Below are 23,765 nucleotides of genomic sequence, written 5' to 3'. Positions count from 1 at the left end.
AGTGTCCATTCAGCATAAACTCGATAGTACCGTCGGCAATACGAGGATGCGCAATGCTAGAGCTTTTACGGAAACGGGTCGCGTTCTGCACTCATCCAATCAATGACACGGCAAATATGCACATAAGAATCTAAACCAGGGTTTAGGAAACGTCAGCTTATGAATAACCCAGGATACATTTTTAGCCTGGGTTAAAACTTGAAACAAGATAATAACCCAGGATTCTGTTTACCCGGGGTTCAGAATGACCCAGGGTTAACTATTTCAAGTCTGAAAAGCCCTTATGTGGGAAAAGTAAACATGTACATTTTGTTTGTTTTGCCAAAAATAGCACTTTGGAAAGGAGTAGCATGTCTCCGTTCTATATATTTAAATGTTCTCGTGTTGCTGTTAGCGGCGGCAGTAAAAAAACCCTCAAGGGAGCGACAGAGTTACATACCCATGTCCAGGGCCACATTAAGACCCTTGGGCTTTACCTCTTGAGAAGGGGCCCTTCATCCTCCAGAACTATTTCCTACATTCACTCAATCTTCTTTATCACAAGCCTTTTATTTTGAAGGATTAGCAAAACATCCGAACCTATAGGTCTGTCATATAAAATCTAAGCATCACTGCATGAGCTACACAGTCCGAACTATTTGCACAGGCTACTTGCAGTCCTAAGAAGTGCTTTGTGTCCACATTTTTGTTTCCAGCGCTCATACTGATACACGTCTGTATGTTTCAGGTGGTTACCGGCTGAAGTTTGTTGCCCCAAACACCTCAGAAGCTCTTGACAAAACCGATTGACAGAAAGCAGGGGACCAAAGCCCTGCCAGCCAGCGATTCCAGAGACCCTTTAGATCGAGTTTTGTTCTGTTTGTATAAGCGTCCTTGTCTGGAGAGGTTTGCTTTAAAAAAAATATATAATAATTAAAAAAAGCCAATGCAAACGACTGATGGCAAGACAAGTTGCTAAACTAAATGAGTTCTCTTAGAAATTAAATGATCTTAATGTTATAGTTTAAATAGGATGGATTGAAAGAGGAATTTTGTTTTAGGTTCAGAATAGTTTGTTGTTGTAAGAAGGATTTTATTCAAGCTGAGGTTCTCATTAGCAGCGTCTGGCGAAGTGAATGAGAACGTTAAATTTACTTGAGTCCTGTAGTGCAGTATTTTTGTTTTACTTTTTCTGACACGGGTGAAATCTTTATAGGCTTTTATACATGCTACGAGAGAAAACGACAAACAAAAAAATATATACCGCAAAGGAATATTTTGGAAGGTCTTGTTTTGTTATTTGAAGATGTGCGTGTTCTCTTTCTGACAGCAGAGGACGTTTTTTGAGGGCTTATAATGATGCTCTTACAACATTACGCGCTGCTGGTTTGCCCTGTTCTCCTTCTCAACGCGATGCACTACAACTGTTGTTCTCTGAAAAATGTGAGTCGGGTGTTTGAAATGCACTGAAATAGCCAGATCTGCAGTACTGCCTCTCATTTACACCTCTGACCACTAGAGGCCGCCATAGTTACTCATTTCAGGAGATTCTTTAAAGGCATAGTTCACCCAAAAATTTATTTTTTCATAACTTATGAGTTTCTTTCTTCTGTTGAACACGAAAGCTATTTTGAGGAATGTTGGTAACCTGACAGTTGATGGTAGCCGTTGACATCCGTAGTATTTTCTTTCCTACTATGAAAGTCAATGGGGTCCATCAACTGTTTGATTACCAACATTCTTCAGAATATCATCTTTTCGTGTTCAACAGAAGAAAGAAACTCATACAGGTTTGGAACGACTTGTGGATGAGTGAGTAATGACGACATTTTCATTTTTTTTTTTTTTTGGGTGAACTATCCCTTTAAGACTTTTTGAGTCGGACAAAATTCTTCATCCATGTTCATCCTAAGCCTAAAGCACTGTTAAGAGGAAATGAAAATGTAATCCGACACAAGTTACTTTCTAACAAAGAAAGAAAAGTTATTGTTAATGCAGGACAGCTTTTGAGCATCCATAATATCTTGCTTGTGTGTTGAAAACATTTTTCCTGCGAATTGTCAAAGAACCAGAAGGCGAACATTTGTGCCTATTGCCGTGCAAGCAGCTGCAAGTGTGTTGGAAATAATTTCGAGTCTTAAGTCTTTGTGTTTAAAGTACATATTTAAAATGTCAAAGATGTATTTCTGAAATTATATTGCAGTTTTGCCAAAGCAGCCCTAACTTTTTTTTTTTTATATATATATATAAATATATACAAATATATATAAGGAGATTTGGCATGTTTGTATTGAGAAAAATACATGAAAGGATTTTATTTTGATATTTTCATGAGATTTTGCTGAAGGGCTAGAAGGCCTTTAATGCTTGTCCAGGAGTTTTTAGCACATTTATGGTTAGTAACACGCGGTGGAGTTGACGAGTCGCTTTCCACGACAGTGTTGCAGGTTTTTAAATGTGCTTTCATTCGGTTTGGTAAATTGTTACTAATCTGTAAATAGACTCGAAAGGGAGTTTAACTACTCGAGGTTCAAACCATGTCGACTGTATTCGTTACACTTTTTATAGATTTATGAAGATGTACTGTATGGGTGAGGTTTGAAATCTGCCTCCGAGTTTAAGTTTACTGTATTTCATATGTAAATGTTGATTAATCTGTACTGAGAGGTCAAATTAATCTGATCACGTTTGCATTTTTGTGGCAAATTGATCATTTCTGTCAAGAAATATTAGCAATAAATATATTAAAAAAAAACATTTTGTGGTGTTGCTTTTGATTTGAAATCTTGTCATGTGATGCATTGTGGGTCGATTACTTAGAAATTGTAGTCGGTTACTGATTCCAAATTGCATGACAAAAATTGTAGTTACAATAACACATTTTAGGTAATCGGATTACTTTTAGATTACTTTTGATTAACTCATTTATCACCATATCATACTTGCACCATATAAACACACAAAGAGAAAGAAAATACACTGCATTCTTTATCAACAACATTACATTATGTCAGGGTTTCCCAGACTGGGGTTCGTGTTCGTGCAGTTTAACGAAAAGCTGATAATGTAAAATTAAAGTAAATAATTTTAAAATAAAATGTTTGCAAAAAAGATTAAATTTTTTATTTGTTTACCTGCATGTCATGTGACCATTAACCGACATAAGAGAACCTGCAAATGTGTTTAGGTTATTGACTTAATACTATTTCACTTAAAAGTTCTGGAAACAACACCAACCGTGACTGAGGTGAGTAAATGATGACATTTTTGGGTGAACTATTACTTTTAATCTGTTAATATCTGTTAACAGTTGATGTACTGTGAACTAACATGTTTATTAACTAACATTAAAAAAGGTTAATAAATGCTATAAAAATATTTTGTTCATTTATTTTAAGTCCTTGTTAGGTAATGCATTAATGTTTACAAATGAGACCATATTGAAGTCTTGCTGATTTAACCCTTTAATTGTCACCCCCACCTTTTATTGCATAGACAAAACAAAAATCACTATACAAACTTAAATGGTTGTAATTCAAGAATGCTTTGGAATATAGACATATGGTTGGTCTTGTTTTTAAGAAGACATTTGCCAGATTATTGTAGAAGTGAAATAAATTATGAAAGTGAAACAGAAAAAAAGTTACATAAGTTTGAGTTTATGAAAATATAGAATGTAAAAAATATATATATATATATATATATTACAAAATATATTTTACTCTAAAACTGCTAGAAAATTAAAGCCAAAAATCTAAAGTTGTGTTCCAAATTTTAGGTTGATATCTCAAAAAATGAGCTTTCAGTAAGATTTTATTTGGGCGCAGTACCAGACTTTTTCACTAGTTGGACAGCCAGCTTCCTTACTGACCATATAAGGGCGTCTCCATTTTCATATATGTTTTGAGTGATCTGAACCATGTATTTCCATAATTTCATACAATTTATGAAGTATACATCCTATTCAGAAATAGTATGGGTGTTTTGGCAGTATTTGATTTGATTTCAAAATCTAATAAACATAAAAAGAGCACATATGTGCGTTATAGCTCGCTGCCGCATCACAAATCGAGAATCCATAATATTTTTCTTTATATTCTAAACATTTTCAGACCATTTTTTCTCATAAAATTTAATTGGTGTTATCTTTTGAACTCTTGGCATGAAAACAAACTGAGGTTTCTACCAATCTTTCATGGTTTTTCATGTTTATTTCTATTTCAAAATAAAGGCCTAAACACGCCTAATGAATATGAAATATTCTTGCTGCAAATTGATAAATTACTGCTCCTCTGTCATTTATTTTAAAAAACAGCCATCAAATATGAAAACTAGAGATTGTAAGCTTCCAAATGATATATAGTTTGTCAATATTACTTTAGGTTTTTACTAAAATATTATTGTTCTAAATATATATGGGCAAACGTCCCACCTGTGGGACGGTGACAGTTAAGGGGAAATAAAATGTAACCGGGCACCACTGCCTGAATTAAATCTACTTGACTGCACAGTGGCTGTTTGAACTGTTTATTGCATAATGATGTGACATTCATTCTTAAAATAAAATATGAAGCAGTTTGCTAGTACTCCAGACTGAACACAGTCATTCAATCCCAGTTATGGCACTGTGTAATCAAAACTGTATCAGTTACATGAAGATTTGAATAATTACATGTCATCCTGCTGGAGTGAGTCTGAGTGAGAGCTCCTCCCCCATGAGCACAGCCAATGAGAAGAGAGGGATGATCAAATATTTCAATCCTCACGCAAGCTGCCTGTTCCTCATAAGCTGGCAGATCCAGGGCATGTGTGTGTGTGTGTATAAACAGAGATGACCTGTAGTTTAATACATCATACAGTGTGGATCACTTAGTGTTAATCCAGATTTTATTGAAATGAAAACTGACGTGAAGAACTCAGTGATTTGTTACAGATCTGAAATGTTTCTGTACATCAAGTCAACATAAATCATCAAAGCCGTCTGCAGAAACGGCAACCTCACACAACATGAGCTGCTGCCACGCAAACACACAACATCATCCACTTACATTGCAGTGAATGTGTTTCCAAAAGTGCATTAAGGGGATCTCTTAGTCATTCTGAGGCCGGTTAGTGGCTTAGTAAAGGCTCCAGGGGGTCAAAGGTCAGATTATTTCAGCAGTTTAGGTACAGTCATGGAGGTCATGGCGGTCATGGTGGTCATGGTGCTGGATGGCACGGTGATGTCTCTGAAGACCGGCTGAGACACAGAGGAAGAGGACGGTTTGTTCTGGTTCAGAGTCTCTATGATCATCTGTCTCATTTCTCGACTGGCATCACCGCGGACGGCTAACAGGGCCACAATGTGCTCCTCTCTGATGAAAGAAGAAGACCTTATGTTTAAATGTAATACTCCATTCAAGCCACTGGTAATGATAAAGTTGCCTAAAAGACGAATTAGTTGAGCTAAAATCAAGAAATAAACGAGAAACTATATATATATTCGACATTTTCACGACAATTTATGTCCATTTTCCCTCAAATTACTAATTACTGCAATTTTCATTATTATTTTTAGGCTTATTACTATTACTCTAATGCAGTAATGTACTGTTTTTTTTTTTTTTTATTATTAAATTATCATAATTAAAGGCAATACAACAAATAGTACCATGATGTATAAATGATTTACAATATAGATAAATGTAATGGATTTTTTGTTTCATTACTGTGATGTAAATGCCATTTATTTTACAATACAGTAATAAATGGTAGTTTTGATAAATGGTAATGATTGATAATTATCACAGAAATATCATCCAAATACTAAAAATCGTAATGGCCCTTAAAAACGAAATAAAATACAATTAAAAAAATAATTTTCCTAGTAATTTTGGGGTGAAATATGACCAACACAAGATCTTTTCAGAGATTATGTGAATCTCACAAAACCTGTAATCTGTACTAGAACAGAAAAACACTTGTTATGAATGTAATGCAGTCTGACCTGATGTCAGGATATTTGGACACCAGAGTGGACACCTCCAGGTAGAGCAGCGCAGGATCGGTCAGCTTGAAGACCTCAGCGATGGCACTGATGGAGTCACACAGCCGGTCTGAGTCCTCTCCCTGAACACACACACACACACACACACACACGCGTGCTTCAAAACGAGCTCTTTAAAAAGCTGCTGATGACGTTACATGTTGTTACTGTGATCAGTAGCAGTTCTGGCTTATGTGGTGCTTCAGGAGAAATCAGACATTACATCGGCTACGTTGATATACTATTATTGTAGAACTATATACAATTTGTTTTAAAAAAACCTAGAATTAAATTATTTACTGAATAGGCTACCTATTTACAATAAGTATGTAACTTAAACTTGTTTTAGCATGTTGCTAACATGAATTAGCATGTTTTGACACATTGCTAGCATGTTTTAACACATTGTTAAAATTAATTAGCATGGTTTAATGTGTTGATAACATGTTTTAACACATTGCTGGCATTAATTAGCATGTTGCTAACATGTTTTAACACATTGCTGACATTAATTAGCATGTTGCTAACATGTTTTAACACATTGCTGGCATTAATTAGCATGTTGCTAACATGTTTTTACACATTGCTAGCATGTTTTAACACATTGTTAAAATGAATTAGCATGTTGCTAACATGTTTTAACACATTGCTGGCATTAATTAGCATGTTGCTAACATGTTTTAACACATTGCTGGCATTAATTAACATGTTGCTAACATGTTTTAACACATTGCTGGCATTAATTAACATGTTGCTAACATGTTTTAACACATTGCTGGCATTAATTAGCATGTTGCTAACATGTTTTAACACATTGCTGACATTAATTAGCATGTTGCTAACATGTTTTAACACATTGCTGGCATTACTTAGCATGTTGCTAACATGTTTTTACACACTGCTAGCATGTTTTAACACATTGTTAAAATGAATTAGCATGTTGCTAACATGTTTTAACACATTGCTGGCATTAGCATGTTGCTAACATGTTTTTACACATTGCTAGCATGTTTTAACACATTGTTAAAATGAATTAGCATGTTGCTAACATGTTTTAACACATTGCTGACATTAATTAGCATGTTGCTAACATGTTTTAACACATTGCTGGCATTAATTAGCATGTTGCTAACATGTTTTTACACATTGCTAGCATGTTTTAACACATTGTTAAAATGAATTAGCATGTTGCTAACATGTTTTAACACATTGCTGGCATTAATTAGCATGTTGCTAACATGTTTTAACACATTGCTGACATTAATTAACATGTTGCTAACATGTTTTAACACATTGCTGGCATTAATTAACATGTTGCTAACATGTTTTAACACATTGCTGGCATTAATTAGCATGTTGCTAACATGTTTTAACACATTGCTGACATTAATTAGCATGTTGCTAACATGTTTTAACACATTGCTGGCATTACTTAGCATGTTGCTAACATGTTTTTACACACTGCTAGCATGTTTTAACACATTGTTAAAATGAATTAGCATGTTGCTAACATGTTTTAACACATTGCTGGCATTAGCATGTTGCTAACATGTTTTTACACATTGCTAGCATGTTTTAACACATTGTTAAAATGAATTAGCATGTTGCTAACATGTTTTAACACATTGCTGGCATTAATTAGCATGTTACTAACATGTTTGAACACATCGCTAAGGTAGTTGCTAGGCTTTGCTAGTGATAGATATTTGGTGGATGAAGCTTAAAGTCCCCCTGTGGTGAAAATCATGTTTTTAATGTTGTTTATAAGTCTATGTGGTGTTTTTAATATGCTTTAAGACAAACCATGTGCAAATTCATAAGTCAACATCATTGCTGAGTATTTTCTCTTTAAAACTGCAGTGAACCAAAGACAGTCTCAAAAACACGGTTTGAAAACGCTGGTGTTTCTGACGTCACAAACTGCCTTGTAACCAATCACGTCAACGTGCCGGCAGGCTTTAGCATATCATTAACACCAAACTAGCAGGGGAGTCTCAAGAGAAGTATATTTTTCTGTTGATATGCAAAATCGGGTTGATTTAGCAATATAGCGGGTGTATGATGTGTATTAGGATGTTATGGTTATGATAAACTATATGTCGTTCTGAGTTGTTCAAAGCGTTTCTGATGATTGTTTGAAGGCAGCTATCTGACTCTGAGATGGCGAAAGGGAACATGGTTTGTGTAACGTTAGCAACACATTATTAGCTGTATGATAATGTAGTCAAGCAAAAAGCGAATCATATTAATTACCGGTACGTGTCTGACGGTGTAGAGAGCGATACTATTGTGCAGCGTTTACCTCAGTAAGTTGGCCGAGTGAATCTTTCTCAGAACTGATGTGAGTGAGTGGAGGCGGGGCTAATTAGCATATTCATGGCTCCGCGTATCGCCCGTTTAATGAAAATCATAAGTCGGATCAGTTAGAAAAGATAGAGAACTTGCTGACTAAAAGCTGCTTGAAAATGCTACCGAAGTGTGTAGGCTACATGGAATTATTTGACATACAAAGATGGATCCTTCATTTATTTGCAATTTAAAGGTACACTAGGTTATTTAATTGGTCAATCATGGGAGTTTATTCTGATAACTTTGGGCAACATTATATAGGAAACAAGAGAATTGTAGAGCAAGAGCACGCACACAAAAATATCTAAGGGAGAGCAGAGCCAATTCATAAGAGAACACGGTATATGAAAGTGGGTGTCCAGTTTTGAGCGAAAGCAAAATCTAAGTAAATCTGCCTGTGAGCGGAGAGCTTCGCGCTTGCGCATTATTACATGGATGCGCTCTCGACATTTGTCATTCAAAATAGCGCTATACAAACTACCTCAAATGACCTATAAAGAAGAGACGAAAGTCATGTCTGAAAGTTGCGTGCGCCCTATAATGCCACTGCCAGGACCCGCCACTGACTGTGATGTAAAAAATGCTAGAACACTTTGTAATACATTACAACACTGATTCACTTCTTGGATTATAGCAGAACATTCTAGAGCCATCATCCAGAGTGTTTGTAGTTTCTTTTGTGAGACTCACAGCAGAAAGTTTCCTGAAGAGGAATTTGAACTGCTCCGCTTCTTTCATCATCCGGTCCGCTCCCTCCTTTCTTTCGTCAGCATTCTTAAACGAGATGCGCTTCTGCATGATGGCTTTCAAATACTCCACCACCACCCGCCGATGAGCCTCACTCGTCATTTCCTGTTTAACACACGCATGCTAAATCACTAAAAACACATTAACATTACTATATATACTGTGCAAAAGTTTAGCGTTAGTAAGGGTTTTTTTACAGAAATGAATACTTTTGTTCAGCGAGGATGCATTAAATGGATCAAAAGTGACAGTAAAGACATTTATAATGCTCTCAAAAAATTATATTTCAAATAAATGCTCTTTTTTTGTAAACCTTCTATTCATCAAAGAATCCCCCAAAAAAAAAAAAAGGTATCGTGGTTTCCACAAAAATATTAAGCAGCACAACTGTTTTCAACAGTTAGTTAATTAAAGGCGAGACACTACAGGTGAATAGGGTACATTTTTTAAATACTAGATATCACCATGAAACTTCCTCAGTTGATTACTTGCACAAGTATATAAAAAAAATGTATTACAAGTTTTTGAAATTTGTATGTTTAATTATGCAAATTAGGCATTATCTCAAAAAATATGCGCGATTTTGCATATATTTTCGGTAGATAGATCTGAACATATGATAAAGCCAGGTGCAAAATTCTTTTTTTTCATTTTGTTTACACACAAGATGAAAAAAAAAATTCAGAGGGATTTATGCTTTCATTACCTAGGAAATCAAAATATACTGTCCATAGCCTTAAAAAAAAGTGATTTTCGCCATATTTTTTTTATTAAAATGTCACATAAATCAGACCAGGAATGATTTATTAACAAATCCCTCTGAAAATATCTTTGGAATACTGCTAAGTGTATAACTGGAAAGTTTGGTGTACATAATGTACAATTACATAGGCTACATAGGCTGAGATGTTTGTATTGGAGAATGACAAAAAAACTAATTTTGAGAAAACGGCAGTTAAAGGTCCCGTTTTTCCTGTGTTTTTGAAGCTTTGATTGTGTTTACAGTGTGCAATATAACATGTGTTCATGTTTCGCGTGTAAAAAAAACAGAGTATTATTCACACAATTTACTTATCTGTATACCGCTGTTTTCACTGTCCTAAGAACGGGCTGATGACTTTCTTGTTCTATGAAGTCCCTCCTTCAGAAATACGTAACGAGTTCTGATTGTGCCAGCGGTTCCTGTGTTGTGATTCGACAGCAGCTTAGCACACGTTGCCCGGAAAGGTCACGCCTCTTACCATAACGTGGAGATGCATGCGCTCAGTGTTATTGTAAACGCGTCTTTAATATGACCTTATCAATTTGAGCCGGAATCAGACCCGGAGAACATAGATGAAGAGGATCGATTAGAACCTGTTCAAGCACGACTTATGCAGGATGTTTCACAATGGTAAGCTGTTTATTTAGTAGTTGTCATACTTTTACGTTTGGCTGTTACAAAGGTGATTTGACTCCGGGATGAAAATAACAGCGTCTCGACGACATGGCGACAAACACACTCTACAAACGCAACTCTTCCTCTTCTACATGGGAGCGCAACAAGACCACGCCCCCTTTTTTTGTGTATTCCTGTGGGCGGAGGTTAGTCAAAAAACTGTTCTAGTGACATCATTAAAGCAGGAAGTAGAGGGATGTAGTCCAAACCGGCCGTTCGCTGTAGGCTTTGAAAGGGGACTTCTGTTAAATAAAATATCTAGCTTGGCATTGAACTTTGAGCTTTATAATTTTACAGGTATTATTTATGCTCTAACAGCAACATTACACACTAACTAAAGTTTGAAAAATGGGATCACGAAGAACAGGACCTTTAAAGATTTAAATAGCTCTAAATGAGATTGCGTCATTAGCTTTAAATCCCCCTTTGGACATTCACGATTGGTTACTGATAGAAAGGAAATGCCCATATTTGGGTTACAACATAGCGTTGTGCAGGGAGACTCAGAGCTTTACAACGACACCGGTCATGACAGACTTCAGTAAACAGACGGATCTCGGCGTGTCGCGTTGGAATGAAAACTTCTTGGTAAATTCGGGAGAAACTTACTGCCGCAAGTAAACAAAATGTAATAAAATAAACATCTTAATGTATATTTTCAACGTTTGCTTTATAGCAGCTTGAAAGAACACATATTGAAGGAGTAAACTAGCCCAAAATCTCAAAACTGACCACTGCGTGAAAAATCTATGTTTTTGCCTGCCGTGTCTCGCCTTCAACACCTTCAGTGATTTCTGAAGGATCATGTGACACTGAAGACTGGAGTAATGATTATTTTAAATCCTAATAATATTTCACACTATACCTGTATTTTTGATCAAACAAATGCAGCCTTGGTGAGCATGAGCATTATTCAGTACATATCCATGTTCTGCACTTATGGAACCACTGTATATCCTGCACTTGCTGCTATTGCACTTCTGGTTAGACCTAAACTGCATTTCGTTGCCTTGTACCTGTACTTGTGTAATGACAATAAAGTTGAATCTAATCTAATCTAATGAGACATCTTTCAAAAACATGAAAAGTAATCCTCAAACTTTTAAAGGGTAAAGAGATACATGATGATCTTATCAGCATTACATGACAAACAAAACTACTATAAGAGGACACTTATTCTGAAAGGTTTTAGTGTGCAAACCTGATTATACGGCTTTTTAATTTTGGAAAAGTCGTTAAAGTAGTCTTCCACTGTCACACAGATGGTGTCTACAGCATGAGAGCCTGACAACCACTTCCGGGTCAGCAGTTCATTGAGATGATGCTGTCGAGAGAGCAAGAAAGAGTCAAAATTTAGCATGTTTATCCCAGTCACTAAACCTTAACAACTGACCGTACACGACAAGAGCGCATTTACCTCCAAATCCAGGAAGACTTCATCTAGCAGGAACTGGCAGCCCTCTCTGGCCACATCATTCAGGAGCTTATCTATGGCGGCGTCGTTCTGAGTGCTTTCAGTCGACTGAGAGTACTTCCTTTTCAGGCTATTTATAGACTCCCTGACAACAAACATTGAAATTAATTAAAACATTAGCTTGGTTCATTAGCAGTCAATTATAGACGATAAGAATATGTAAGGGATAATTGAGGATGGGCTGTTGAATTATTAGAAAATAATGAGTCTGTGCGTCTCTCAACAGTGTTCGTCAGCAGCGTCTCTACTGATAGTGAAACTGTAAGTGTATCTGCTTCAAGAACAGAGCCGTTAGGCCATCCTTAAAAATATTCTTGTTTGCCGTAACCCGACCGACCCTGTCAATTTAGTACCGACCCAATTATTTATTTATTTTCCCTTTCAGTCCGACCGACTTGCCGGTTGTAAACTTGCGTTAAGACCGACAGATTTTTTTTTAACTCTTCAAACAACTAATACAAATGCAATAAAATAATATTAGTTATTAAGTATTGTGAATATAAATTGCCTAGACCTACATACAAACATAAGCTACGTTCTTTCTTTTAAATAAAAACCCGTGGCGCGTCATCTATGATTATGTTTACACCATTGGTTAAACGTTAACGCATGTCACACTGCCTGCAAGCTAAGTTTGCTTCGTTTCATTCACTGTCAATGGTTCGCGCTTGGTAATGATGGCTGCGGCTTTACTCTAAAGATTATTTCATTTTTATATGTTGTTGAATATAGTTTATTAAAAAATAAACATGCGAGAGCGTGTTATAGGCTATATGTCATGTTTTAGTCAGATATGACGACGCTACTGCAACACGCATTGCCGCAGATGAGAAGCTGAGCATCAACGTGCAAACTATCGCAAATCAAAGTGAAAGTAAGTCGCTGACGCTTAACACACAATCATCATCATTAAATGTAAAGAAACGAAATGATCTTACCAGGGCTGTTTCCGCTTTCTCTTATTGCGGGCTTTGATTCAGAAATTTTAGCTGATGATAAATAATGTAGTCATAACTGTTGCTTTCGGTGACGTGCACTCCATTAAATCTACATATAGCGGTAATTGAAGATCGGATTTATATCCGCAAAAAAACAACACACATTTAGCCTATGTAACCAGGTGTAAATGGAATCGTTTTGATAAATCAGATTGCAGTCCGATCTGAGAAAACGCATGAAGTGGCCTGGTGTAAACAGCCCTTAGAAAAATGTGAAAAATGTCACCTAATGTCACCCGACACTGATTTTTTTAAAAAAAATGAAAAAATATAACGTATACTTTTTTATATTATTTGTTTTATATATAAAAAAATATAGACCGACCTACCGACCCTTTTTTTCTTTTTTTTTGCTGTTACTGCAAACCAAAATATTTTTAAGGATGGCCTTATTACCTCGCTAGTGAGAGATGTCATGTAGCTTTTAATTTGCTAAACTATTTTACTGATAAAATCATCAGAGCAGCGCTGACAACATGTTTCTGTGCGAGTGTGTGTCCGTACTGTATGTGTGTGTGTGTGTTTGAGTGGGAGAAAGACAGTATGTGCTTTCCATACAAAAAGGAACTACTTTAGCCATACATTTCCCTAATAGTTGCACAACTAAGAACGTTAACCAATCAGATTCAAGCAGTCAACAGCCCATAATATAAGCAAAAACAATGCATTATTTTCACTATTCATCAATTGCGAACTGCTCTAAAACCATGAAGCATGTAGAGCGCGCAACAGTGCCGCATTTTGACAATGAAATGTACATCGCTCGCATTTATTTCATTAAATCATCACCTTTAACAGTTTAAGAGTCACATTAGGCTGTATTGTGTTTTTTTTGTATGTCCTCAAATTAAGACATCATAAAAAGATAATTAAACCTTGTGTTACACCGTTTAAAATACCACATTTAAGACCTTAAATTTGATCAAACTGAACTTAACACTTCTTTTAACTGTACGTTCACACCGCCGCCGACTTGAGCTGCAAAGAAGCTCTGGCCGCCCTGTCAAGGACGCTTGTCAAAAAAGTACGGGGAAGCTTGTTGACGCTTTGGCCGCTCTGAAGTCTGTGTCACACCATGAAATGTAAAATAGAAAAAAAAAAAAAACAAGCAATACATTGACACTAGGAACCTAACAGCATTTTTATAACCGTTTTGGTCACATTTGGTCGGGAAAAAAATTATTTTGATTAATATGCGCGAGGGAAAGAGAGCAAGACGTGTTGTTTGAAGACGGTGAAGGTGAGTGCGCGCGCACGGCCGGGGCTCTCTCTCTTTTGCAACTGGTCCCTATATGAAAATAACGTCATATCATAAATGATAGGAAACCCAGCAACAGCGATTATCAGTTTCTCCTCCATTTTCTCGGAACTAATGTTTTGGTAGGAACTAAAGTTTACATCGTATGTTTCTCCGGAATCAGCCAGCGCGAAGGACGTCTATATTCTGATTGGTTGCTGGCGTTTGCCGCTGATCCGCGTCATAGCTCATTACCATAAAGTTGAGATACTTTCAACTTTCTGATTGACGCTCAAAACACTCAAAACGGCCAAAACGCGACGCCGGTGGATTTGACGCTCCTTGCAGCTGAGAGAAGCCAGCTTCCATTGAAAATGAATGACTTCCGGTAACTTTGGAAGCTCAAGTCGGCGGCGGGTGTGAACGTACAGTAAGGCCCAGTTGAGTCTGAATTGGGAGAATGGAATAATGTAATGTGTTACTTAAAAAAAAAAAAAAAAAAAGATTAAGAGACACTCACTTGAAGGTTTGACAGTTGTTGATGATGGCAATCATGTACTGAACGTAGCACTGCGGAAGCTGACGATCTTTCAGATGTTCCTCCTTATAGACGATCGCCTCCTCTCGGTACCTGAATACACATGTACGAAGGGTGAAAGTGTGCCTGTTACTGAGCTAACACAATAATAACAAACGGTGGGGGGAAAAAATAAATAAAATGGGTAGTTTGAGATCACAATACCTTACTAGGAATGAGTTCATCTGCTTCAGACAGACTTTCAGCACCTGCTCTTTAAAGGTCTCGTTGATCTGAGCGGCCACCTGGAGATTCTGCTCAAACATCTGATGATAAAGAGGGATATTTGAATGTAAAGACCTCATGCGAGTGGGTGCATGAAAGCATGAGGCCAGATGGAAGTTGTTGTACCTGGAAGACAATAGCAGGTAAGGTGGTCTGGTAGTAGCCGTTCTGATCGCCCTCAGGCTCCGTCTCCTTCTGCCAGTCTTTCTTATCCGTTTCCAGAGCTTTACGCAGCCAGCCTGTGATGTTTGACTAGCGAGAAATGGAAAAAAATAAACACTTGCTGAACTGATAATGCTCGTGCACACACAATATTCAGTACTGGGTAGATTATTCACATATAGTCCATTACTGAATACAAACTATAGTTAGTAACTTAATCAATTACATCTGACTACTTTTAGATTACTTTGGACTTTACTTTTATCCTTAACTTGTTTATCAAACACATTTGAATAAGATTATATTTTACATGTACCGGGGTTCGTAAAGATTCTGTAAAATGAAATTTCAAGGACTTTTCAAGCACAACTTTTTGGGATTTCAAGGACTTCAATCAGCACGTATCAAACAATATCTTTATTTATTTATTTTTTTTACTCAAATAACATATATATGGTATCTGATGTTTCACTTCATAGAGATCAATCCATTGACCAGCGCTGTCAGGCATGGGAAATCCCCTTAACCATTGAAAGGATATTGAAATATTTTTCCCATATGATTGACCTGAAGAATGAAAGTTGTATTATATACTTATCATAAACTTAATATCATGCTTAATATCAAGCTCTATATCTCAGACGGACTGCAGCGTTAATTTTGCGTTGAAACGATTGTATTTTCTCGAAAAAATTCAAGCACTTTTCAAGCTCCTCTTCAAAAATATGGCTGTTTTCAAGGATTTTCCAGGACTTAAATTTCAAAAAGTAAAATTCAAGTACTTCAAGCACTTTAAGCACCTTGTACGAACCCTGATCAGGGTTCCCACACCTTAGTTAACTTCAAATTCAAGGACCTTTCAAGGACTTTCCAGGTCCAATACTCTCAAATTCAAGGACTTAATGTGGGGACAGATTTCAAGTGAGAGCAAGGTTATATCTTGTTACCTTATAAGATACATTGTTACAGTTTTGCGCGCGTGAACGTCATGGCAACGTACAACACAAAGTACCTTACGCGGGAAACACTTAGCGTAATGCGTAAATGCGGGTAACTAAGGTAAATCAAGCAAGCTAATATGGCCACGAAGTGTTGACAAAATAACACATTAGCGGACCGGAATAATATGGAATTTTTTCCAGAAAACGTCTTGCACAAAATAAATGCAAGCACTTTCAAGGACCTGTATCTATGTGTGTTTATTTTCAAAAACTTTCCAGGGCCTTGAATTTTTTTTGTCAGATTCACAAACTTTCAAGGATTTCAAGGACCCGTGGGAACCCTGCCTGATGAACATAATTTTTGGAATCGGATTACATATAATAAGTTACTTCCCAGCACCGACGATATTTCAAAAAGACTAAACACTAAAATTAAAGGCTGATAATATTTGAATTTTTAAGCCAGTGCTGCAGACTTGAGGAACTCACAGTGAACGTCTTGAGGTATTTGCCCAGCAAATCATCCACCACTTTCTCAGGCAACAGCGGCTCCAACTTCTTGACGTCACACTCGGGCTGCAGATCAGGATCACCCATCATATCCACACTGCCAAAGACAGAATCAGACATACAAAATGCGCATGAATTACACCTGTTTCTGCTCTTTGTCAATGTCAGAGAAATGACTTCGTTTTTGCACGCTATCTGAAATCTAGTTCTCTTTTCGCCTCTTCTTGCACCGGAACAGATTAAAATCGCTTGAATGTGTAAATTGGCAAGACAAAACACATGCAAATGATCAACTTTGCAATTAATCCGCAAATCACATGTTCAATTTTACGATCCAATTGCGAACTTTCCTGTAGCTCAAACAGTAGAGCTTTGGTGCTTGCAACGTTTAAGGTCATGGGTTCGATTCCCAGGGAAACCAAGAACTGATAACAATGTAAATGTGTACCTTGAAATGCAATGTAAGTCGCTTTGGATAAAAGCGTCTGCTAAATGTAAATAAATGAATAAATGTTCCATCCCTACTGCAAAGAGAAATTGAAGTTAGGTAAGAATGTACAGGGGAAATGTACTTAATTGTCATGAAAATAATGTTGCAATGCTTAACACTAAATAGTTTCTTATTTATTCCTTTTTTTGGCATGAAATAAGACAAGGATAAGATCTTTATAGCTGTCGGCCGATAGCCTTGTGGGCAAGTGCACCGACGTGAAGCGCTGTTGCGATTCGGGCGACCCGAGTTCGAGTCCCGGCTCGTGGCCTTTCCTGATCCTGTTCCCACTCTCATGTTCTCTCTCTCTCTCAAGCTACTGTCCTATCCTAATAAAAGGCAAAAACGCCACAAATGAAAAAAATATATATATATTAAAGCTAAAAAGAAATATATATATATATATACCTAATAGAAATAACAAAAGGCCATAACAAAATTACTAAATGAAAATAACACTTAAAGCTAATTCAAAATATTGATAAATACTAGTATATAAATATAATAGTATATAAATATAAAATACAACTTATGTAGGCTATGCAAAGAAATAAAAAATGTGATGCCTAGTCCATATAATGCATCCCAGAACTGCCTGCCTGTCTCTCTCTCCAGCTCTGGTGTGTTTACTCTGGTGCACATCAGTGTATTAATCTTCCTGTGACTCCAGTCCTGTGAGCGCACACAATATGAAGGTCTGTTTTGAGTCCATCGGTCAGATTAAGCACCCAAAGCTGTTCTTCTGCTCTCCGCTCTGCTTTAAATATTGAGCTAATTGCTCTCTGCTGCACTTTGACAGACTGATCTGCCACTGAAGAATGCAATGCTGAGTTAGAGAAGTAACTACAACAACATCACAGAGGGAAGTTTTCCATACAGCAAATGTTTTCTTCACAAGGAAAATCTACTAGGTTTACTATTTGCAATAACCGCTGGAAATAATACAGCTATAAATTCACAATATTATTATATATAACATAACCAGTATCAAACTATCAACAGAAAAATCTATCTTAGAAACATAAAAATTTAATATTATTAGTAGTATTTTTATTATAATTTTGTAAAAAATAAAAATGAAAATATTAAAAAAAATATATTGTTTGGGAAAATAACCTGTGAAAATACAACAGACACCATTTTTAATCACCCATCTCTGCCAAATAACAAACCGATTGGTAAACCTCAACAAATAACATATCCTTTTGATCCTGTAAATTGAAGCAAAAAGACTCAATTTGCAACAACGGTATTCAAAGTATAACACAAAAAAAAAAAACATGTTTAACTTGTTTAATCCATCACTGCCATAATACAGTGTCCTTGTATAGTTACGGTCTCAACTTCACTGCTGGCAAATGGGCTTTCATTAAAACTTTTCATTAAAGCTGCCTTTTCTAGCCTGACGTCGTCATACTGCTCCATTGGGCTGTGATTAAGGGGCGTGTTTCAAACGAACCAGGAAAGAAAATGCCTCTGCACTCAATTGGATAGACCTACAACCAATCAGAGCAACGGAGTAAGCACGCCAAATATGCATTTGTTCTATCTGACTTTTTTGTAAGTGTGAACTCGTGAAATCTCAATTCTCCAGCGGCGAATCTTTGTTGTAAACGAATTCCACCCAAGCGCTCTTTGGTGACGTGGATGATTACGTTACTGTTGATCATCTGTCCATCATCGTATAAAGCCCGCCCTGGCTATTTGATTGGTCCGAACAGCTCTGGTTCGAGCATAATTGCTCCACAACGGATCAAGTCCAGACCGAACTTCCCGAACTAAAAATGTTGTGGGCGGGGCTAAGTTCGGCTGGCATCCAGGCTATGCCTTTACAGTAGAAAGGCAAAGAATTTAGTTGAAATCAGTGCTACCTGACTAGAGGAAACAGAGAAATAAAGGCTGTTGTCTTTCCTTTTTCCAAATAGTTAGTAAAACTTTGCAACCCATTATGCCAAGGCCACTCCCAGTCTGCTATATCTTGACCAGAGCCAAATACCGCCTTGCTTTAATAGGAAATACTTCTTAGTTAACTTTTAGTCATAATGGTTGACTTGTATTGTTCCTGGGTGCAAGAATTCAAAGAGTAAACGTTTGAGTAACTTTCGGTTTTTCCAGTGAAGGATCCAGTGTGTTGTAGAGTGAGGCTAAAGGCTGCAAAGCATCGAAATACAGACAGAACGGTGTGTGAAAATCTGTAGTTAACATTTCAAACTGGATGACTACGAACAGTGTTTTAGGCCAAAGAGAGAGGAAACATTTTTCCACCAGTTCCGCCCAAGCAAAATACCGTCACGTACAGGTCATAAAGCTGTTGCCATAGTGTTACATTTTTACCATAATGCTGTTTAAAGAGTAGACATAGGACAATTCAATTTTCAGTGATAAACCTACTCAACTGTTCTGTTAATAACCCTCTGTCGATCCGGCTGTCTGTGGGCGGGGATTCAAAAATGCGAAAGTACAATCTGTAGTTTTCACGAAAGCCCTGGAGCGGACTTTAGCTGACTAATAAACAGGAATTTCTCGATCCTGGTAACACTGAGAATGAGTAAACATTGTGCATTTACATATACTACCGACACTGTAACAATACAAAGCATATTAAAAATCGGCTAAAAAGTAACTGTACTGCAAATTAACACCCAATGTGCCATTAAAATATCATAATTATTCAGTTTTCACAATCATTGCTGTCACTCCAGAGCAGTCAAATGTACTATGATAAACTTGTATCTTACCTTTTATACGTGTTGAGGACCCATGTGAGAAGAGACACGATCTCATTGGCTTCTAGATCCTCTGCGGCGAGCTCCTGCACCCGCGCCGACACCGACTTATGATAGAGGTCGAAGAACACCTGGAAGGTGTTGTAGTGAGGAGGGAAGCACTGCACCATCATGTTCTTCACTATGATCAGGTCGTCCAGCACGTACTTCCTCATGATCTCCAGCAACCTCACCAACCACATTTTGTCAGACTCGCGTGTTTCTGACTGCGTGCTCTCGATGCGACCGCTCACGGTGCCCTCTAGGACCTCATTCATGCGTTTTTTCCAGCATTTGGGCCTCCCAGGCGGGATGAACCCAGTCTGCTTCTTACGATCCAGCATCCTGCGGTCGATCTTCTCTTCGCGCTCGATGATTCGAACCACAGACACCAGCATGGTGGGGTCGCGGCGGACAGTGACCATGGCACGTTGGAGGACCATCCAGAGTTGTTTGGACAGTTCCTCCGACAGGCCCTGCACCTGGCCGAAGTAGCCACGAATGAGGTTCATGTCATGGACGTTCTTGCTGTCCATGCGGTACTGCTCGTACATGAGGTCGTCGCGGGAGCACTCCAGGTCCATCAGCTTGCGGTGAGCTTGAAGAAGCTCGCCCTGTTCGATCAGATTCTGGGTCTCTTGTACAATCTCAGGTACTGTAGAGAAAGAGAAAATATGGGTGCAGTGTGTCAACAAATGAAAATTATACCAATATAGCGTCTAGCATCAATTCTAAAATAAAGATAAAGTAAAATAAAATATAAAATAACCTAAAATACATTTTTATAAAATGTATTTATAAATATTTAAAGTAAATAAATAAATAGGCTACATAATCAAGTAGAAAAAATCACTCAAATATTGTATTGCATTGAAAAACAACCTATAAATGTGCAATCACCTGAAAATGGCTAATAAATAGTGAAAATATATGTTTTATCTATCTAACTAAATTAATTAATTAAATAAAATAAAAAAATATTGTTATTTTATTTGTAAAAAAATAAGGAAATACAAATAAAGGATGAAAATTAAGAAAAACAACATAAAACAACATAGCTAATAAATATATATTTTTTTTAATTAACTAACTAACTAAATAAATGCATAAGTAGTACAACTGACGAAAATACTGTTGGGTAAAATCACCTGATAAATAGCTAATAGTTTTAATCATATATATTAAAATAAATAATTTTATTTTTTAAATAAAATAAAATAAATGAAAATAAATGTATACTAATTTATATAGCAAAATCAGAAAACTGTTAATAAATAAATAAATAAATAAATAAAGTACAAATATTGTTGGAGAAAAATAAACTTAACATGTTGTCTATAGAAAAAAAACAGACACCATCTTAGAAAAATAATAACAATATTATTAAGTAAAAAATACATATGCTAAATTACTACAAATTGGGAAAAACAAATCTGCGATTAACTGAAAAACAACCTGTAAATGCGCAATCATCTGAAAAACAGCTAATAAATTTTATTTTATATATTAAAATAAATCATTTTAATTTTTAAATTAAATAAATGAAAATACATACATAATTGATATATTAAAAACAGAAAAACAACATATGAATGTGCAATCAAACAAAAAAAAAATTAAAAATAAATAAATAAACTCATAAATAGTAGAAATAAATACAAATGTTGGAGAAAATAAACTTTTTTAAAAAAACAGACCATCTCAGAAAAATAATAACATTATTACTATTCTAATTAAGTAAATAAATAAATGACAAAATAGGGAAAAACAAACTGTTAATATACAATTAACTAAAGAACAGATCCTATTTTTAACCCTCGGCTAAACGACCGACCAACTAGTGGAACTCATCTACTGATATTATTTTGATCCTGTACATTAATTATGCGAGCACACGTCCTCACCTGAGAAAATGTTTTTGAGGTTCTCCACGGCTGAAGCCAGCTGACTGTGCTGAACCACGGCGTCTTTCACATCCTTCAGGTTCTCTATGGTGTTGATGCTCTGCCTCCAGTCTTTACTGACATCGGCCAGAGAGTTCTGGATGTCTTTCACATCACACAGAGCATTATGGAGCTGCGTGAGGCCTGTTCGTACCCCATCCAACTGAGACTGAATGGCAGCCTGATGAAGAGCATGGTTTGGTTTAATGAGGTGGTGAAAGCAATCATAATAGATCAGCAGAGGGTTAAATGGAAATGGCGTCACCTTTAATCTTGCTTCCACGGATGCTTTCTTGCGCGCCTCTCTCCGTCTGTACTGCTCCACTTTGTCCAGCTGGTCCGAGCGCTGAAGCATCCCAGCAACCCTCTGCACCGCTGTGGCAACGGCCTCTCTGTTCGTCTCCTCCATAGTAACTGATCCCGAACGGAAGAGTTGACAAAAACAGCAAGGGTTAAGAGCGCTGAAAACGGCCCAAAGCGCAGGACCAAATGTTCTGAATGACCCAACCCAAACAACAAGGTTTAATGTACTCAAAATGATTGAAAGAGCAGTAAATGGCACAAATAGCAGTAAAGGTACTAAAATGGTTATGGGTTAAATGCACTGCAGTGTTATTTTAGAATCATTGCGATCCTATTATAGTTTTTATTAATATTTTTAATTAGTTTTTATTTTCATATTTCCTTCATTTCAAGAAGTTTTAGCAATTTTCTGATGTTTATATATTTTTACATGTATATATCATATAATATAGGCCTATAGAGAGAGAGAGAGAGGTATGTATATACACATATAAAAATATATAAACATCATTACTTTTATATATTACATTTTATATTATTTTTTATTTCAGTTTTAGTTATTTTAGTACATCGAGGTGAACTAAATGAAAACGAAAAAAAAAATATATATATATTTTAAGTAACAAAAATGTTATTTATTTATGGTTTTAGTAAAGTATAATAATCCTGATCCACTGAAATAAATCAGTGAAGGTTAAATTTACTTATTGTGCTTTGTACACGTGGTGTGTACTTAAGTCTTTTAATATGTGTTTTTGCATTCTTGTATATCGTTGATATATATTTTCATATATTGATATTGTGCATTTGTGTATCTGTATATGTTTGCAGCTGGCAGTAACCAAGCTAACACAAACAGATAAAGATCGTTGCGAACACCTGCTCGAAACAGTTATGGTTTAGGGAAAAGACACAACAAAACTGTAACCTGTTTAATTTATTGTAATAATCGCATACATCGCGCTGAATTTCTGTGCAGAAAGGCCAACAGTGACAGATGCTACCTGGCTAACTACATTAGCATTCAGAGGTCTGCGTTTTTTAATGCACATATCGTTAAATTCTCGAGGTCATGTGAATGTTCTTACCCGGACGTGGTGTTCGTTGTACGTGCTGTGAGATGTTATAATCTGTTCATTGATATTTTATTTTCATGTATGTTTATTTTGTTAATTTACTGTCATAACAGCAGCGTCTTCCTGGAGTCGCCCAACTCTCATCAGTCAGTCAGATGACGACTCACCACGACTGCGCCTGTGCGAGAGCATCAACTGTGCGCAGCTTTACGCAAACAACACTTCCACAAATCACGAGGTGAGGGTCAACATGATGAGCAGAAGAGTTCATTATTTTCTTTTGTGTGTTTTGCCTTTTTCTGCTATCTTTAATTGGTCCAATTTATATTTGAAAGTTCTACATTTACCATTAGTACATTCATTGTTTAGATTAGGAGCTGTAGAAAATCAAACTAAAATCTGAGAGAAATCCAAACAGAAAAAACAAAACAGATTACAGATTGCTATTAAAAGCTTAACAAGCATTACGTGTACAAATAAAGTGTTTAAACTGTGGAGACACACTACAATACAATGCTTTGATCAA

General features: G+C 36.5%; 2 protein-coding genes across 2 annotated transcripts in view; one reads left to right on the top strand and one right to left on the bottom strand.

Annotated features, from left to right (window-relative positions):
* Positions 1-2,772, top strand: part of zcchc2 (zinc finger, CCHC domain containing 2) — a 28,970-nt gene extending 26,198 nt beyond the window's left edge. Inside the window, exon 14 of the mRNA XM_084411997.1 lies at positions 728-2,772. Within this exon, the coding sequence (XP_084268123.1) occupies positions 728-789 (62 nt within the window). The 3' untranslated portion in view covers positions 790-2,772. The remainder of the gene's footprint in view (positions 1-727) is intronic.
* Positions 2,773-4,490: 1,718 nt separating this feature from the next.
* exoc3 (exocyst complex component 3) lies at positions 4,491-23,442 on the bottom strand. The gene is made up of 13 exons (XM_084411818.1): positions 23,252-23,442; positions 22,126-22,274; positions 21,822-22,041; positions 19,891-20,572; positions 16,642-16,759; positions 15,176-15,301; positions 14,990-15,090; positions 14,768-14,878; positions 11,956-12,097; positions 11,740-11,862; positions 9,044-9,205; positions 5,966-6,087; positions 4,491-5,333 (listed from the first exon to the last, which is right to left on the bottom strand). The coding sequence occupies exons 2-13, from the start codon at positions 22,267-22,269 to the stop codon at positions 5,129-5,131; spliced, it is 2,256 nt and encodes a 751-aa protein (XP_084267944.1). The 5' UTR covers positions 22,270-22,274; positions 23,252-23,442; the 3' UTR covers positions 4,491-5,128.
* Between the last annotated feature and the right edge of the window lie 323 nt (positions 23,443-23,765).

This window comes from Rutilus rutilus (genome assembly GCF_951802725.1).
Source record: "Rutilus rutilus genome assembly, chromosome: 6".
Taxonomy (NCBI): Eukaryota; Metazoa; Chordata; class Actinopteri; order Cypriniformes; family Leuciscidae; genus Rutilus; species Rutilus rutilus.
The sequence above is the reverse complement of the archived record's forward strand: the minus strand, read 5'-3'. Positions and strand labels throughout refer to the sequence as shown.